General features: G+C 32.8%; 1 protein-coding gene across 1 annotated transcript; it reads right to left on the bottom strand.

Moving 5' to 3' along the window:
* Positions 1–507: 507 nt before the first annotated feature.
* LOC132729110 (histone-lysine N-methyltransferase SUV39H2-like) lies at positions 508–17,222 on the bottom strand. Its single transcript, XM_060714850.1, has 7 exons — positions 17,156–17,222; positions 14,553–14,645; positions 9,604–9,683; positions 8,040–8,915; positions 5,979–6,131; positions 1,263–1,401; positions 508–959 (listed from the first exon to the last, which is right to left on the bottom strand). Exons 1-7 carry the CDS (start codon positions 17,220–17,222, stop codon positions 646–648), a joined length of 1,722 nt encoding a protein of 573 aa, XP_060570833.1. The 3' UTR covers positions 508–645.
* Positions 17,223–20,017: the final 2,795 nt, after the last annotated feature.

Genomic DNA, 20,017 nt, shown 5'->3' with positions numbered 1-20,017 from the left:
TGTTTGTGCTGGTAAAAGAACCTTGCAAAATATCTTCACCTCAATTTACATTTATGCAAGTGGGTATACATTAAAAAATATACATAAAACATTACAGATTTGCCCATTAAGTACAGTAAAATGAAAACTTGGAGTTGCTTATTAAGGCCAGCATAATCTGATTTTTGACTTGCTCTTCTGTTTTATCCTAGGCATTTCTAAGCTTGTCTGTCTGATACTAATGTGGTAAATTCTTGAAAATTTCCATTTGTCCTTACAGGCTGTGGGATAACCTAAGTAATATGGACAATTGATTTTACCGCCTCTGCTTATTAATTGTATTACAAATTCACTACATGAGAATAAAGTTCATCATATGACACAAAGTGCCCACTGAAGACCAATTCACTTTAATGTAAGGCTTTATATTATATAAGCCTATTTTGCTAAAACCTTAAAAACGAAACTGTTTCTCTCTAACCAAGCATGGCAAGTACTTTCCAAGTCACTGTAACCGACACCAAACTATATACCTAGATATAAAAACAATTTAAAATATTCAGCCTAGTACTAATCCTGATACATGACTCGTAATTCATAAATAAATAACTTCCAGATACCATCAAGCAAACACATTTGCTTCAGTTAACAGTATCTAAAAATAAATTAAAATACAAATTTCCTACAATTCTTTGCACCACACTGACAAACCATTCGATAGGGGTCAGTTTGCTGACCCTGTTGACCCTGTGATTTCTGAGGACTAGATTTCGGTGTATTTTTAGAATCTCCCTTTTCAGTAGGCAAAGATTCAACTGCACCATCTCCATTTATGTCACCAATCAATAACTTATTGTTCTGTAAATCTCCTCCAATGTCTCCATTTTGTACCTCTTTCATTTCCAAGTGTGCCTCGGATCTGTCATCAGCATTGAGATCAACAGCTATGCTTTCCCCTTCTAGACTCTCCTCTAAAGGAGCTATAAATACACAGGAAAACATTAACATGATTTTGGTCACCTCCAGATTATTCTGTAAAACATTTGTTACAGAATGCATGATGATATACAGTGAAGAATCATACATCGAAAAAGAATCTGCTTATTGAATTTTTAGACTTCAATCAATTTATCTATGGAAAATCCATTTCAGATACAATCAGTTTTGAAAATTTACTTATCAAATCATAGCGCAACTACATGCGTAAGTACTGATACTTTTGATAAACAGAAAAAAATCTAAAATAATATGCTAATTAAAAGGTTTATTTCAAGCATACTTACAGTGCACTTTACTGGACATGTAGTCAAACGTTAGCTCCTCGCCCTTTTCAATGTCACGTCTTGAGAACAATGCTATTCTCGGCAGTCGTGGATCCAATGTATTGATCCATACGCTGTATACCTCCAAGTTAGGATCACACTGAAATGGGACAAGAAGTTGATTGCCATAACAACAGTGGCTTTTAACCTGCTGAAGCCAGAAGTAATTAGTCTTTGCCATCAGTTAAGAGTTCGAAAAACCTAGCCTGCACATAAGTGCAGTTTGACCAGGCTCTATACTGCTGACTAATTTTTGATATCCCAAAATAATTATTGAATTGGAAATATAAGAGAATTGAAATTTAGAAAATCAGAATGGTTAAGGCTGAAATAATGCAAACAAGAATTTGTAACTGTATTATCAGTGTCCCCTGCCTCGGGGAAGTTTTCTATGAAGCAAACTTAAGTTTTATTTCAAAAGTTTGAGGTATAGATCTGGACTTTACGTGCAAAATCTTGAGAAATGCCAGGTCTGAACATGCAACAATAAGTTAACTAGAAATGTGTCCATAGGACACGGATGCCCCCACACGCCACTGTTCTGTCAATCTTATGACTCTAGGTCAAATATTTTTTGGACTACATGTGCCACAAGTTGAAAACTAAAAATCAACAAAGGGCATAGTATATAATGAAAAAATCAACAAAGGGCCATAATTCTGTTAAATTTGGTTGCAGCAAAAATTCCTTCCTTTACTGCCATCTACACATTAAGGTTGTTCATCCCTGGAAGTTTAAGCAAAATCTGCCATCCGGTTTAAACGGAGTTGCATTCACAAAATTTCTACATAGTATATATTGAAAAAATCAACAAAGGGCCATAATTCTGTAAAATTTGGTCGCAGCGAAAATTCCTTCCTTTACTACCATCTACACATTAAGGTTGTTCATCCCTGGAAGTTTAAGCAAAATCTGCCATCCGGTTTAAGAGGAGTTGCGTTCACAAAATTTCTACATAGTATATAGTGAAAAAATGGGTCAAAGACAGAAAAGGCCGGGTTGCATATGTATACAAAATATCATGAGGCTGTGATGTTACTTAAATTTTCTACCACTGTCTTGACCATTGATGTTGAAAATTTAACTTAGTTGGTAATGAGCATCAGACCTGAAATGGAATCCCACAATATGGGACCACATCTCAATGATGTGAACCACATATCAAGAAGCTGTGGTAAGTAGTTGCTGAGAAAACTGTTACGAAAATTTCCTACTATCTATAAATCATTAATTATGTCAAAATTTAACTAAGTCGGCAAACAGGAAGTGGATGAGCAACAGACCTGAAATCAAATCCCACAGTATGGGACCATGTGATAATGCTGTATCAGAGATCTGCCGAGGACGCGATTTTGCGCCATTGGCGCTAAAAAAATGAGAATGGCGCAGGAAAATCGGCAGCAAAGGGCCATGGGCGCATCTAAAATCTGTGCCAGACTTATAAGAAAACAAAACTGTCTGCTGGGTTATTTAGTCATCCAGTCAAAACTGGTACCAACAGCAACATGTTACCCATGCTCCTGTAATTACGCATATTCTTTAGTTTATCCATTCCCCTATAGCTTTTGTCCATGTTATCTAACTTACCGCATTTCTTCTCATAATCCCTTTCCCACACAGATACTCATTTCAACTACCGTAAATTTAATCCAATAAAACAAACAAACAAATTATACAACTACTTAATATTTAAAATGATTATCGGTAACTGAATAAAAAGTGTTGCTACAGTCTAACTTGCCCATGCGACCACGTGTATTAAGCGACTTTTGTCTTAAACGACCACTTTAAATTCCCCCCGATCATTTTCTCTCTATATCTTTAATGTATTAAGCGACTTTTGCTCAACGCGACCAGCGACCGCTAATTAGTCACCTAATTGACATCAATCTTTTCATTAAACGACCATTTTTATCTGTCAAGTAATTGTGTTTTTAGAGAACGCCACCTCGTTATGTCACAAGTGTCAGCAATCAAAACACAACAATAAACGTGTGAAAAACTCTATTTCCCATACCGTTTTAGCGTATGCAAATGAAGTTAAGTATACGCGTGACGTGTATTATCCAATAATATCGGATAAACAATGCAACGCTCCGCCCATACTGAGATGGTGTATACGCTTCGCTTGTTGACATTTAGACTGGATTGAATTGACCTTGAACTTGATCAGCCATTAAATTAATCGTAACAAATAGATGTAGTTTGTTTATTTCAAATGAAAAAATGCACAAACGAAAACATCCTCACTAATAGGGTTTTCGTGTTGGAGACAAGGAAAAACAAAGGAGAAGTTAAAAAATTCTGGAAAAAATGTCAAACATGTACGTAATGGATCAAATCTGTTTTGTCAATAAATATCAGAACGTTATTTTTACATTTGCATCCGTTTAGATTATCGGAGCGTACTTATTATTCAACATTTATATAAAAATGAAGTTGAAAAACAATCCCAACGAATAAAAAAGATGTCATTTATAAATTTTGACTTATATATCATGCTGACTGTCTTAAGAGACCGTTTCATTAAGCGACCGTTTTTGGTGTTTCCCTTGCCCGGTCGCTTAATACACGTTTGACTGTATTTTAAGAAATGCTGTAAGTTACAGTATAATCTGACAGGTGTTCAACTTGATCAACAGTAAGGTCACTCAAGTTCACGCAAGTTTTGGCTGATGAAGTGTAAAAAAAGATGTATATTTCGTCATCAGAATGTTTGACAGGGTGATTAACCAATCAGAGAAACATTGTGCATGACTTTTTTCATGATCAAAAGGTCTGTCGGCAAATGTCTTTGATGTATGCTGTCTACACAGAGGCATACAAGGGGCAATAAAATTCGTCAATATACATTGGTAAGGGACATTTTGTGCAAAGTAGGAACAATTAAATGGATAATGCACAATATAAAATTGAAAATTACATCACACATTGTAGATGAGAAAAACTTCGTTATTTATATAAACTGGAAAATTATATGAAAACAACATTACAAGTAAGAACCAGCAATTATGTGAATAAATTTGCATATCAAATTTTTGAGCAGCCATTAAAAAAATATTTTCATTTTTGCCTGCAATTAATATTAGTTAGAAAGTTACCATGTAGGCATAATTTTTAATTATTGGTAAAGTACTGAATTATAAGTGAACCACTTGTCATAAAATATGATTTAAGTTTTATTACCGGGGAAATTCAATTACATGTATCTACAAACTTTTTAACAGTTATTTTGGTCAATGTTTACTTATTTTCCCAAGGCCCATACTTTGGTAAAAATGGCCCATCATTTTCAAACCAAGTGGGCCCAGGGCCCAGTACTTTCAAATTCTTGGCAGATCTCTGGCTGTATACAAAATATCAAAAGGCTGTGATAAGTAGTTGCCAAGAAAAGTGTTACGAAAATTTCCTACCATTGACCATAAATGTAGAAAATTTAACTTAGTCAGCAAACAGGAAGTGGATGAGCGACAGACCTGAAATCAAATCCCACGATATGAGTTCATGTGTTGATGCTGTATACCAAATATGAAAAGGCTGTGATAAGTAGTTGCTGAGAAAACTGTTACGAAAGTTTTTCCCCACCCGCCGCCCAACATTCACCATACTATAACCCGGGTTTGCACCAGTGCAACCCGGCCAAAAATCAACAAAGGGCCATAATTCTGTTAAATTTGGTCGCAGCAAAAAATCCTTCCTTTACTACCATCTACACATTAAGGTTGTTCATCCCTGTAAGTTTAAGCAAAATCTGCCATCCAGTTTAAGAGGAGTTGCGTTCACAAAATTTCTACATAGTATCTAGTGAAAAAATCAACAAAGGGCCATAATTCTGTTAAATTTGGTCGCAGCGAAAATTCCTTCCTTTACTACCATCTACACATTAAGGTTGTTCATCCCTGTAAGTTTAAGCAAAATCTGCCATCAGGTTTAAGAGGAGTTGCGTTCACAAGATTTCGGGACGTACGGACGGACGGACGGACAAGTGCAACGCTATATGCTCCCACATTGTGGGGGCATAATTATAGCAATAACAGTGTTGGCGACGTTCCAGCTTTATTGGTAGAGGAAGACCTCAGGTGCTCTTTCCTGCATTATTTCAGGCACGAACTGGCACCCGAGTAGAACCACAGATGTTCCGTAAGCTCGCTGGATAGCTTCCTCACATGAAAGAATCCAAAGTCCCTGTAAGGATTCGAACCCACAGCGGTGAGGGGCAAGTGGTTTGAAGTCAACAACCTTAACCACTCAGCCATGGACACCACCGTTTTCTTTATGGTAAACATTTGTGCCAAGTTAATACAAAATCCCCCGATGGATGAATAAAATTATGGACAGGAGATAAAATATAATTATCAAGTGTGACCTTAACCTTGGAGGTAGAAATCTGGGTGTTATGCATATACATGTAACATCTTTGTCTTCTTTTTATGGTGAACATTTGTGCAAAGTTATTTCAAAATCCCTTGATGGATTAACAAGTTATGATGCAAAGGAAAATCTGATTTCGCATCTTACATCTAAAGAAGAAGCAATATAAAGGTGGCTCAACCCCCTACCACCAGTAAAATGCTTTAAAAAGATGCAATTTTTTGTCATGTAATATTTCACTTTCCCATCCAACATAAAGACTACATGAGTTTTGCAGGTTATAACTCAAAAGCAAATGAACTTTACCGAGTGATTGACAAAGTGTGACACATTTCCATAAACAGCTGCATCTACTGTAAAAGGACAGTCATCTCCATTGAAATCCAAATCAAAAAGGTAAGTCCTGCCAACAGAATCGTACGTCTTTCCTCGTACTTCGGCCTCCTCACTGCTTATCACCTGTAAAATTTCAACATATATCAATGAATATTGCCTTTTAGTGACTAGCAGACCTGAATAAATTCCTTTTTAGATCTATTAGAAAAGGGCCCTCAATCTACCAAATCTGCAGCGGAATATTGGCCGCAATCCCCCATCAAAAGTGTTTTTTTCCCTCTCAGAGGTAAAAATTCCCCCTCACAACATAGAAAATCTAATGGAATAAAGAAAAGTTAGGATGTTTTGACAAGTAAAATCAACTTGTTCACGGGATTATTGTATGTCTGCACCGTTTTCTGTTCCACCTGGTTTGATACTTGTATGGATGCATCAGGAAAACTTTCATCCTCAAAATATCTCACATTAATAATAATTAGCAAGTTGTAACTTGTATCAAGAAAAAAACACGATGATATCTAAGTGGTAGTTTATTGATATTTGACCAAAAAGGAAATGAAAAAATTCCCCAATACACTAAAATTTCCCCTGCTGAGGGAAGTGACCAACTTCCACCAAATTGGATTGAGGGCCCTGTAGAATAATACAACTTTATGCACAACATTATCAATGTGAGTGTATCACAATAAAAACAATTTTGTAAGTAAACTTTTATCTCTCTCTCTCTCTCTCTGTCTCTCTCTCCCTCTCTCTCTCTCTCTCTCTCTCTGTATATATATACAGAGCTCCAGATAGCGTGCGTATAAGCGTAAAATACGCATAGAAAATCTAAAATACGCATCACTTTCAAAATTCGTGCGTCACAGTTACGCACAACAAAATGAAAATACGCTCGTATGTCAAAATTTATGCGTAAAAGAATAGAAGTGTAAACATTTGATATGTAGAAAGAAAATGTTTTGAGCATAAAATACAATATATTTCCATTTAATTGCATTGAAAACTAAAAATTCTGTTGTCAACAATGCATGTTAAAAACGAAAGTAGCAGGAAATATAGAAGGGAGGTAACTCCCGTAGATCTATCAACCTGTGAAATTATTGATGAAATTTGTGCCAGATAATCATCGTAGGAGTTAACACAGTATTAAGTTTGTTTAGGCATCTATTGACATACTCAATATAAACAAAAATATATTTTAATTCCTTTAACTTTAGTTGTTGGAACAAAATAACATGTTATTCACCTGCAGTTTTGTACTCAATATTTTCGTACCCAGTCTACAGTTACGGACAATTTTCTCTCAGACAAATAATTTTTTTTAAGGAAAGATAAAAAAAATCTTGTTTATGTTTCTTTAATTCTAATTTCAACTATAATTGTTCAAACTGGAGTACATAATTAGGTACATGCCAACAAAAATAAAGAAAGAAAAATATTGACTCCTAGAATATAAAATAACTTGAGGGCTTCCACTAGTGGAAGTTTGGGAGTCTTTTACTCCATCAATTGGCCTGTGACTTCCAAAAGTCAATACTTTCTTTCTTTACCTATATAATGTGACTTCCAATATCAGAGATTTTGAAGTCTTTGTCTTCCAAATTTTGAAAATGGAAGCCCTGATAATTTTGCTGTGTATCCTAAACTTGAGTTCCAGTATACTCTGGAAGTCTGACTTTACATGGCATGTTTTGTATTGTTTCACATTAAATCAGTATTTAATTTGTAAAGGTTTTTCTAAAAAAAGAAAATAAACAAACAAACAAACACAACAATAAGTTTAATTTGTTTATAAAAAAATGCAAGATGCTTTTTTGACAGATTTTACCCCTTAAGTTTTTTCAGAATTTGCATTTTACCCCTCACTCTAAATTTTTGAGGGGTAAAAACCCCTTGGCCAAAAAAATTATCTGGAGCTCTGTATATATATATATATATATATATATATATATATATATATATATATATATATATACACGAATTTTCCTTACATATACAAAACATTAAAATGACAAAATAGTGGATATCTACCTCTCCTACATATTCCATAACAAACGTCCCAGCCTTTATTTTCTGCATTGCCTTCACCCCCCATCCACGACAATTTTTTGTCCTAAAGATGCACACTTTATGCTTCCTACCATGTTGAACTACCCTGTTTGAACACTCTGGACCACACTTGCATTTCTTGTTACACTCATAAATAGGCCTGCCAGCATGAATTCTCAGTCGTTTCCATTTGAAATAGGCAAACTCGACACCAAATTGAACAGCACAGCACTGCGACTTTTCACCGAAACAATCCGAGCACTCGCATCCGATCACTGGATCATTTGGAATCACAATACCTCTACCTGCCTTATAATCATTGATATATTCAAAGTTCTCTGGTGGTCCTTCAAGATCTACCTCATTCTCAACACTGATGGGTGCCGGGTCTGTGCTGACCGCATTTAGATGTTTCTCCCAGTCTTTCAGCGCTTCTAGAATTTGCACTTTCTTCCGTTTATAAGCTTTTGTCCTTGGATTTAACAGGTACTTACTTGCATTATTAAACTTTGGAACTTTAAGACCTTCACACGATACCAGACCTCTGTAAGATTTAGGTTTTCCTTTATCAGGACTTGTCAATGAAATAAGTTGGAGAGGGGTTAACACTTCTTTGCATGAAACCAACTTATGGAACAGTTCATCTACTCTTGTTCTTTTCATTTCCCTCTCATCTTCCTTCGATTCCTTTATTTCATCATATTTTCTTTTCGAAGAAGCCCGATGCAAAACATTACCATTATTATTCTTTGTATGAAACTCCTCCATTAATAAAGGACAGTCAAGATTATCTTTTGGTTCCCAGCTATTGTGTGCATGGCTCCAACCTTTCCACTTGATCAAATAAAACTCCACACCCTATAAAGAATAAATATTCAATATAATTTCTCAATCAATGTAAATGTCAATTTGATTAAAAGGACTATATGTTTGCTTAACCTTTTTTTTTTTATTAAATTAAAAGCAGTGTGGCAAAACAGTGCTTTTTAATATTCAAAATGCTTCAACTGCATTTATAAAGGGGAGCGGTGGCCTAGTGGTTAAGGTGTCTGCCTCTCAACCCAAAGATCATGTGTTCGAGCCCTACTCGGGTCATCTTCCTTCAACATGTTTCTCGAAAGTGATTAATATAAGTTGCAAGAACTTGTTTCGCAATCGAGCTTAAATAAATGTTTAAACCAAATATTCTTTTAAACAAATTATAGTTAATACCTACATATCAATGCAACATTACACTATTTAAACCATAAGGAAGCAAATATTTTATCTTTAAAAAGCTTTTTTGGGGTTAGTTTCCAAAAAGTTACTCACTGGTATTATAGTAGTGGCATCTTTTGCTACTTATAAATGCGTTTTGGCAATTAGTGCAGTTATAGTGATTAAACATTTTATATGGAAGTCAAAATACCACTTAGTTTACAATTTGCTACCTATCATTGCTCTGAATGTGCCTTTCATATAGAATTTCTGTATGTTGACCAATATACAAGCAATGCATTACATAAATCGTATATTTATAGATATTGGTAACAAAATTCATAATTACATCTTCTTCTACATAATCTACAATTTGTTCCACTTCAAAGTCTTCATCATTCTCCCAAGTTATTTCACCCTTCTCCACCACTGAAATATATAATATGCATCTATAGAACTTTATTCAAACATAACTTAACTGAATGTCATCTTGATGCATTATCTAAGGCCATCCATAAAAAATTGTTTGTTTGTAGTGCTCCGACCGACCCATGAAAATGGCCCCGACTCTAAAAAATTTTTTACACCTTCGAGGATTTTTTTTTTTTTGAGATCATTATGTACCCATTCTGTTAAAAAGATTTTTCTCCAATAACTTTTCAGACAAATTTTGAACTGAGAAGTAGAAGAGTAAAAGAATTTTATTCCAAAATAAACGCACGCTTATCATCGATATTTTGCCGAACATCGGCGATTTCACATTCGCCAGAAACCTTAAAATTTCGCAAAGGGCATAAAAATTCTCAGTTTCCAAGCCAAACATGTGAATGAATTGTTCTTTTGTTAATTATTTAACATTAAATCTTATAAAAGTCCATCCCCTTTTGAAGATATTAGCTAAAATAATTGCCGATCGGATGAATCTCTTACACACTGTGTGAAGCTGTACTCGATTTTCCTATTCATTCCACCAAATGCTGCATATATATATACGTACACGGTACAGTTTATGGAAATGATGCCCTCTTCAAGGTATTTTTACAAATATAAAGTTTTCGTCTGGACATATTAAACCAGACTAAAATTCAATTTATTTTTTATATAAAAAGTGAAAAAAAAAAAAACGATTGCAACTTTGTTATGTGAAAATGGACAGAAATGGTATCCTCATTAAATTTTTTTTTACATGAGTTGACATATCTAACTTGTATACAATTTGATTTTTTTTTTGGAAGAAAAAAAGATTGCAACCTTGCTTCAAAGATAATATACATACATCAATGAATGTTAAAATGGATCAGGGTTTCTATTGACGCACATTTCCTGCGTCCTTGACGCAAAAATAGTAACCTAGGACCCTCAGTTACTCTAAGTGTGCGTCCATGGGGACGCAAATTAAATTTTCCTCCGTAAATATCATTTGGAAATTCCTTCCGCTTCTTTAAAGGAAATGACGTAATTTGGTAGACGGGTTCTAATATTGAATAAAGCAGAGTTATCTTTCTTTCAATTAATTACAGTTTAATACGGAAAAAAAACGGCGCACACTAGAATTTAGTCGACCTTAAAAAAGCGTCCCAGTCTATGCGTTTTTTGTTATAAAATAATTCGTAAAACATGTCGGCTGCTCTCCCAATTTTAATGAAAAGTGACTAAGTTAACTTACCCGTGGCTCGTCCAAAACGAGACGACCACTTAACCATAAAATGTAATCCATTTGCCTCAGAAAATGGATGTTTGAACTTCCAAAATAGTAGATACATTTGTCCGTCATCAAGACGTATATGCAGTTAAACAATTGATAAAATTAGTCGGACCAGATGTGAAAGATCTTGACTTTATGCAAGTTACACAAACATTCAGTCAAATGAAAGAAATGAAAAATTAAAAAGTAACAATAATAATAAATGGTTTATATTTTTTATTTTATTTAACAAAGTCAATAAAAATGCATATGTAGTTGAACAATGTATATAAATGTAAAGAATTAAACCTAGACAATATATATAAGTAACACCTTACTTTTAAAGTAATAAATGATTAGGACCCTCATATTTTTCTCTGGGACCCTCATATTTTATGAGCACGAGTCCCTGGGACTCTTAAATAAAAATGCCTAGTAGAAACCCTGATGGATTACCCTCCGTAACCATAGACCACCACTGTATACATATATTTTTACACAAAATAATACCAGAAAAACTTTATTGTTTACATAAATTAATTTTAATCATTTTGCCATTCATGAATGTCAGAAAATGAGGTTACAGTACACTAAAACTTGTTGAAAAAACAAGTTAATTGATAAAATTTTCGCGGGAAAATCGCTGGAAATTAATGGGTCTATTCCCGATACTTTTAAATAAGTTATACCTGTGTTTTCTTTATAAGAATGATAATTATTCATTAATTTTACCTTTTCCTAAGGCTAAATTGTAATTTAATAGCCATATTTTTTAATCTTTGAGGCAAACAATTTTACAAATCATGCACTGTTTATTTTTTCTTTTGTTTTTGTTCCTTTTTTCTCCTTTGTAATTGTCCGTACTATATTCCCTTTTAAACACCCAAATGGGTTTATTAATTGTTGCTCTCTTTAATCCAACTTTCTAAACAAACTCCATGCTCCAGGACCTGTTGATTACACACTATACATGTATACAGCAGGTGACGTAGATTTTTCTACATACTACACTGCCATATATGGTAAGTACACACGACTGTGTGACAGGTGTAACATACATAATGATCTATTATTATGCTGGCTAGTGAATGGAGTTAATTAACTGGGTTAATACAGTATGGTTTGTTGGTTAAGTGGAAAGGTAATCTAAATATTCAAGTGTACCCCTAAAATTTAACAAAAAACAAACAAACAAAAAAGAAAAAAACAAACAAACAAAAACAAACAATTACAAAAAATCAAAGCTAAAAAATTCTGCTGTTAGTCATTTAATTTCAAATATTTATATTCTAACCAGATTAATATTATTTGCAGGATAATTCCTTTTATTCAATAGTAATGAAAAATGGAATTGCTACACCCCTCCCTTCTTTGTGCATTTAGAATCTGACAAGTCAGGACCAGTAAATGAAATCTTAGGTGGTCATCAAAAGAGGTGGTAATCATTGATTTTACAAACAAAACACCTATACTTGCGGTGTAAATTGCATTTTCAAATAACACTGAAATACTGGTATTGAGACTAATTCTGTTCTATTTTCTCAAAGGGCTAGATCTGTCAAGTAATCATATTGTATATATTTTTCTCAGACCACTTGTTTTATTAAAGGTATTGTCACCTTTTTCCAGACATTGTTAATGTCAGTAAATAAGGAACAAGTTCAATTATTTTGTTTAAAGATGAAATAAATGTAAAATAAACAACAACAAAAGTGTTACATTGTATGTCTGTTATCATTTGAAATATTAAACAAAGATTTTAAATATCAACCTGGGATGTACTACAACGGGATATGTCACTCGCGCTTTCTTATCTGTGCCAATGTTGGTGTCCAATTGGAATCGATCGATCGATAAGCGCCGTGTTTAAACGCCGTAATCACGGTACATGCCGGGTTGATCGGATATATTCCGTGCATAAATTTTCCGGTGATTTTGGGAGGTGGGCAATCAAAATAGTAGGAAAAAAAGGTTGTTGGTTTCTTAAATACTTTTTTCATTGGATCAATTTTAAAAATAATAATATTACTAAATATGAAACAGATACAGAAAAGTAATTTACCATATTTAATTATGATATGAAAATTTACGTTTTGTAATTAAAATACGTTCAGAAATAACTTAATCATTAAATTTCAATTATAGCTTTAATTACATGGTTTATATTAATTATTGAATATAATTATGTCAAATATGTCAATAAACATAGAAATTATTTTGTATTGGGACTTATTATTTATGTAATTAAAGTGTACAGCTGCTATAAACATGTAATAATTTTTGGTTTAATAAAATGTCTGACCTTTGTTTTATTCATGTTTGTTTTCAACATGGCCTTTGATAATCTTTGATGTTTAAACATATTTTTCACATATATTTGTAATTATGTTCTTATTTAGCTTTAATCTTCATTTTTGAATAGATTGTTTTCTTACTTCATACAATAATGCCCTTTTAATATATGCTATTGAATGACAGTTTTAATTATAAATTTTTCATAAAAAGATAACATTTAAGATGCAATGTTCATATATGAAATTTATACATACTGATACACTGCAATATGGCATATGGAAAATCGGACTTTGTTCTCTTTGAGGATATTGATTTAGATTTTTTTCTTGGTGAATTTACAGTTAGTGAATATGAAAATTCTGATGATGAGGATAAGATAAGTGTAAAATCTAACGATAATAAAAGAAAAACTTATGTATGTGATCAGTGTGATAAGTCATACAATTCTGTATCGGGTATAAGAGGACATTTAAGGAATAAACATGGAGTTAAGAATGTTAAAGGTTAGAAAAACTTTTTTTATGCAATGTTTCTTACTGTGGTCTTTTTCAATTGTATATAGTATAACAACTAAGATTCATATTTGCAATGGCCACGTCATACTGGTCATCAACCTGCATACCCATTGTTAGAGTTCCAGCTTCGACCCATTTGTCATGTGACATTTCTGTATGTATGTATATGCACCAGACCAGTGGACAATATATCTGTGATTTTTTATACTGAACCACTGACTTATAAAAAATTCTTTTACTCGTTTATTTAAAGGCTAGGCAGCATGAAGGACTACCTAGTTGATAAAAAAAACACTTTATCAATATATTACACATTACAATTTTTTTTTAAATATTTATTTCATCTTATGAATATTAGCTGTACAAATGTAAACATAATTGGAATACAAATACAAAAAATATTGTGAAATGAACAAAGAAATACTTGACACATTGAAATCGGCACTTATAATCTACATAAATTACCAAAAAGAAGTCAAAATGTGCATGAATGGCCCCTACTGCGTTAGTAACGCAGTATAAATATGGTGATATATAAATACTGCAATATACAGTCATTAATTGCACATAAGATATAAATTATCACTTGAATCTTTGATCTGTTTACTTTTTCTTAAAGTTTTTTTCCAAGTTTAATTTCTTTGAAATATTTTGGGTAATCTGGAGGCATGCGGCTTTGAAAAAATGTTTCATCAGATATATGAATGCACAAGTAGGTCCAACTTCATTTTCTCTGTGACACGAATACATATTTTAATCCTTCAATCTGAATCGACAAATTCATGGTATCTTTTGTGACCTTACACTCAGTATCTTGTTCATCATTACTGGTATTCTCAAGCAAAAAGAAATTTGTGAAGAAAGCATCTGATGGAAAGTTTTCAATCTTCGATAAACCTGCAATTGAGATTGAAATAAGATTATACAAAAAATAAGGAAATAAAAGACTTTAACCTTTTCCCTGATACAGCCCCCTTAATTTACTGCTTTACACCCCATAATACAGTAGCCAGATAGATAATCAATAATCAATATCCTACTGATAAGGAGTCACACACTATCTCCATATAGGGTATGATAAATTATAGGTAAAATTGGTCAAATTAGATACCTATATACTTTAACTGGAAAATAAAGTATTAAGTTGTGTTTTGACAATTTTTGTATCAATAAAAAGTTTGTAGAGAATTGAAATACCTTTCCAATGGTATAAATATCATATTTGTTGGATTTATACAAATATGTCTACATGAGTTATAAAGTAATAAACTATATACTTGATGGTGTTTTTTTCTCCATTGTTTCAGATAAATTAGGCTACTTATGTGTTTTAACTAATGTGAAATGGTTTAATTACAAGTTTGACAATATGTATGTCAATGTAAGATTTGTAGAGATTTGAATTATCTTTCCAGTGGTATAAATTTTATATTTGTGGGCTTTATAACAGTATAATTACAGTAGTTATAAACAATAAAATGATGTATAAATTTTTCTCTCTCTTTTACAGGGATTAAGGGAAATATGGCTAATTTATTATTATTTTTTTTTGGTTTATGCAGCATTCATTTTTAGTGAAATAAATAACAACAAGTTCTTTTTTTACCTTTTTTTATACCAGTAAAAAGAAATCTCACTTTGTTTTTTTTTTATTTATTTTATCAGTTTTTTTTTATAATTTATTTCATAATAGTAACTGTCATTTCTGTAATACATGTATATAACTGTTGAATGAAATATTTCAGAATTTCTGCTGTCATGGTCATATATTTTCTTCATGAATTATGAATTTAATTAAATTTTATCATTTATAGATCTAATTTAGATCAAATGATGATAATGGAAAGACATCCTCGAGTTCCACGGCCTTTTCGGCATTTTCATGTTGCCCGACATCAAAGATGATATATGGGATATGATTTATATCATGTCGTATAATACACGGCCCCATGCTGTGTCTGTTATGAAAACAATAGCGCACATGAAAGAATTTAAACTATTAAACATTTCTTTGTCGGTCATTTTCTTAAAAAAAATCGCCGCTGCTACCGGAAATATTTTATTGCAGGGGCCAGAGAGATACCCTTTGTCAGGACGTTAATTAATCCGTGTATATATACACATGTCAGCTATCATAAACCAAAACAAACATCAAATCCATTATACCGTATGCCTGGCATGTGAACGACCCCGTGATCATATAAATACTATTTATTCATTAGATGCTATTTTTAGACACTTTTGTTCCTGTCTTACGATACGTTCTATATTTATTTCATTGACCCGCGCACTCATTAACTGCGTGACGTAAGGAAAAACCCTCACCTGGTTGGTCGCTAATTATTACAAAAAACTTTAAATAGTAACACCATAATTTTATGCACGGAATCCCCTCATGAAATGTTGATCTTTACGATAACACAATTTACAAGGTCTATTTTCCGGGAAAATTGTGATTTTTGGACAGGTAAATATTGAAGTCGGCGAAAGTCGCTTCCATTGAGATCATGCATGTCGGCGATTCTCGCTTACATGCGGTAATCGATAAAGCCGTCGATTCTCGCTTCTATCAGGGAATGGTAAAAGACGGCGATTCTCGCTTCTATAAGGGAAAAGGTTAAAAGTGCAAATAACAATTGACACCATATCAGGATATCATTCATGATTGATATCCAATGACACAGCTAAGGAATCTATAATTTTTTTAATAAAGATGTTTTTTTTTTCTCATTCAGATAACAAATTATGGTTTTTCAAAAATTAAAAGAAACCCTATACCTATTTCTAAAAGACATTATTTTTTCTACTTTTTAAATATCAAAAAGACTTCACTGCAAATTCGTCAATTTTTATGGTTTTGGCTCTCAGATTTCACCAAAAAATTGTTGAAATTTGACACAGCGTAATGAAAAATCCTACAAGATAATTGATCCAAATTTTATTTTCTTGCTATAGATATGTTTATGTTTTACTAAAAAATACTAACATGGGACAAATTTAATTAACATATAACGTTCATTTACGGGCAAAAAATGTACATCACGTTTGCATTCCGCCATGTTATTTTTTTCGGATTTTTGTCACAGTTCTATAAAATTGGAACCCCGTAAAATTTCATTTTATCTCACTAAAATTCCATAAATCTTTAACGTTAAACCAAAGATATTTAAAGGGATCTATTCAAAATATTCTGTCAGTTTTCTTGTTAATTTATTATTTAAAACGAAGTTTTGCAGACAAAAATTACCCTTTCACGGGGGGATCAACACAAAAACATCCAGTTCGATTGAAATTTTTATTCTTTCAAGCAGACAGGACAGTTTTTTTCACATTAGATACTTTTTTTACACCATGTTAAAAATACATCGGGATCAATTTCATGATACTTACAGAATTTTTCAATTTACTTTCTGGGGACTTCAACCCATTAAGTAAACTAACATACCGATCGAAGTTTTCCCTGAAGGTCGACATTTCCTCCGCTTTGAAACTAAAATTGGTAAAATGGCGCGCTGATTCCTGAATTGGAACGAAAACATAAGGAGCGATAATCTCTGTGTTTCCCGTCCCCGTATCGTATGTTCCAGTATCAACAGAAATACATTTGCCTACATATTTTAATTTGTCTAAATACAATGCACAGTATATCATGGGAGACTATTAAACTGTGTATTGCTATACTCAGTATGCTCCAATTTTTGTAACAATTTTCAAAAAAAAAAAAAAAAAAATCCCCCTACCTACCTACCCACCTCTTGAACATTAGGGTCGGCACTACAAACAAACAATTTTTTAAGGATGGCCTAACAAACACCTGACCACGTCATGTGTGTGGGGGGCAAGGGGGCAGACTTGTGACCAAAGAAAGAGCTCTACTATTGAGCTAACCGGATGGCTTCATCATCTGCAATCAGTATAGTTTAAGATACCTAGCCATTTGGTCCATTTCCAGTTTTTGTTCGACAGGTATTTAACAATTGAAATAATGTCTGCAGTTTGTTTTACCAAACAACAATAATTCTAATAAATGTTTAAAGCAACATTTGAATCAAAGTGCCGGTTATCTATTTTTTCTCACCCAAGCAAAATATTTATTCGCAAATGCGTGCAGGCAAGTAGATATGTTGAGGCTCATTAAAAGGTTTCAAACGAGTTTTGCCAACAGTAAGAAATAACACAAAGACGAATCACGTGACACTTCTTAAAGTTATTGTTACTATAGTAATTGCTAATAAACGATAGTTTGACAAATCGATACATCTGTGAATTATCATTTTTGATAGAATTTGTTACTTACATTTACTCACAACTTTTTTGTGCTACCGAGGGGCCAACTTTCTTTAAAGTCAAATACAGTAAAAATTTATTTTGTCTCTGAGGAGAATCCAACTTTTTGATTTATACATTTCTGTTGCAAATCTAAAATGCTAGATAAACAGCTGACTTCTGACTCGTATATAGGTATAACACTCATGTTTATCTTTTATTTTAGTACTTTTTTTCTCTCTACAATATCATATTTTGGCGGGAGCCGCAGTACTTCCGGTTTGATTTAAATGCCGTTCTAGTACGGTATGTTGAAGCAAATCAGCTAAAAATCAATGCGCCCATATTTTTAAATGTCTTATCAAATTGATGAGCATATGCAACAGTTGTTCTTTATATATGTTAGGGTTTTTAAAATAGAAATACCTTTACAATATAGGTCAAGAAAGGGTGTGAAACCACTTCAAGTTAAAGTCTGTTAGTAAATTTCCACCAGTAAAGCTTGAAACTCACCATATAACATAAAATAAGTTGGTGTGTGGTAACCCAATCTTAAAAAAAATAAAAGAAAATGTTAAAATTATTCAAAATAATTTCCACAATTTTTCAACCTTTGAAGATTATGAAAAAAGTTTTCTGTACCCTCATATATAAGAATAAAGCATTGTGACAAGGTTTTTCAAATACATGTAGAATTGAATTTGAAAGACCATGTTTATGGCTAATTGAATTGTTATAGACCTTAAATTAGGTTATAAGATAATTACTAATTAAATTTTGTATTGTTATAAAATCAGGAAGATTTATTTTTACAAAAAGTTGACAAAATTCACCTCAATATCTTTTTCTGCTGTTGTGCTCGATCATTTTGCTATTTCTGTAATTACTATTTTTTGTGCAGTATTTAATAATAATTTAAAATATGGTAGTGAAAATTAGATATAAAAACACTACATGTTTGTTAAGTATCACCCTAAGGTAATGAATCTCACTTAACACTTGTGTCACAAAATAAAAATGAGGTAAAGTCTTTCTTTCATCCGTAAACACTAACAAAAAGACAGCTGAACTATAACACAAAAAGAATCAGAGTCATAATATACAGAATTACAAATACATGTATGTATATTGTAAATTTTACGGTAGATTTATCCAGGGATATCTGTCTCCGTGTATTAACTTCTTCAAACTGCTTCATTGGCATTATTATTTTTTACAAATATATCAAGAAGTATAGCATGCGTGAATGTTTCAAAGACGACTAATATTCTGCATAAAAATTTACCCTGTCACATGTAAAATAACAAATTACTGTACCATAAGTATCTACTTAATATTTATAATTTATCAGCAACAACACTGATCACGATAAATAAATAATGATGAATATAAAATACGTAAACTTCTAACAGAGTAAAATAAGAATAGTTTTTCTTAAAATAGAGAAAAACAGAATCCCTAAAGAAAGCCCAACACGACAATTTTGAAAATGTTGCAGGCTCGGTTTGATTGAGCCTGTTCATGGGGACGGTACTGGAAAGTGCAAGTTACCGTCCACGCCTCCTAGCACCGGCTTAAGCAGAATTCAACATTTATACACAAAATGGTGACATTTTGAATTTAAAAACATCCGCAGATGTGTTCATACGGCGGTTATCATGGAACCTTCAATGTGACACAGTAGTGCCATTCCATGAAAAGCGGCGTATGGTCCCCAATTAAAAAAATGAGTGTGCCCTAAACGAGAAAACATTGGGCGGAACTAAATAAAATGGAATTTTGAAAGGGGATCCGAGGTTATGAGGCCTGTATATCACAGATAAGACGTCAAAAGACAATTTAAAAAGCAGGCAACATAACCTAAGGGTGATTAGACAGTATTCAAGTAGGAATATTGGAGCCACCCAAGTTGAAAAAAGGCCAAATAGAAGAAACTATAAAATAGAGAAAAACAGAATCCCTAAAGAAAACCCAACACGGCAAAATTGAAAAATGTTGCAGAC

Source organism: Ruditapes philippinarum, unplaced genomic scaffold (genome assembly GCF_026571515.1).
Source record: "Ruditapes philippinarum isolate M1 unplaced genomic scaffold, ASM2657151v2 ctg1365_1_1_1_1, whole genome shotgun sequence".
Taxonomy (NCBI): Eukaryota; Metazoa; Mollusca; class Bivalvia; order Venerida; family Veneridae; genus Ruditapes; species Ruditapes philippinarum.
The sequence above is the reverse complement of the archived record's forward strand: the minus strand, read 5'-3'. Positions and strand labels throughout refer to the sequence as shown.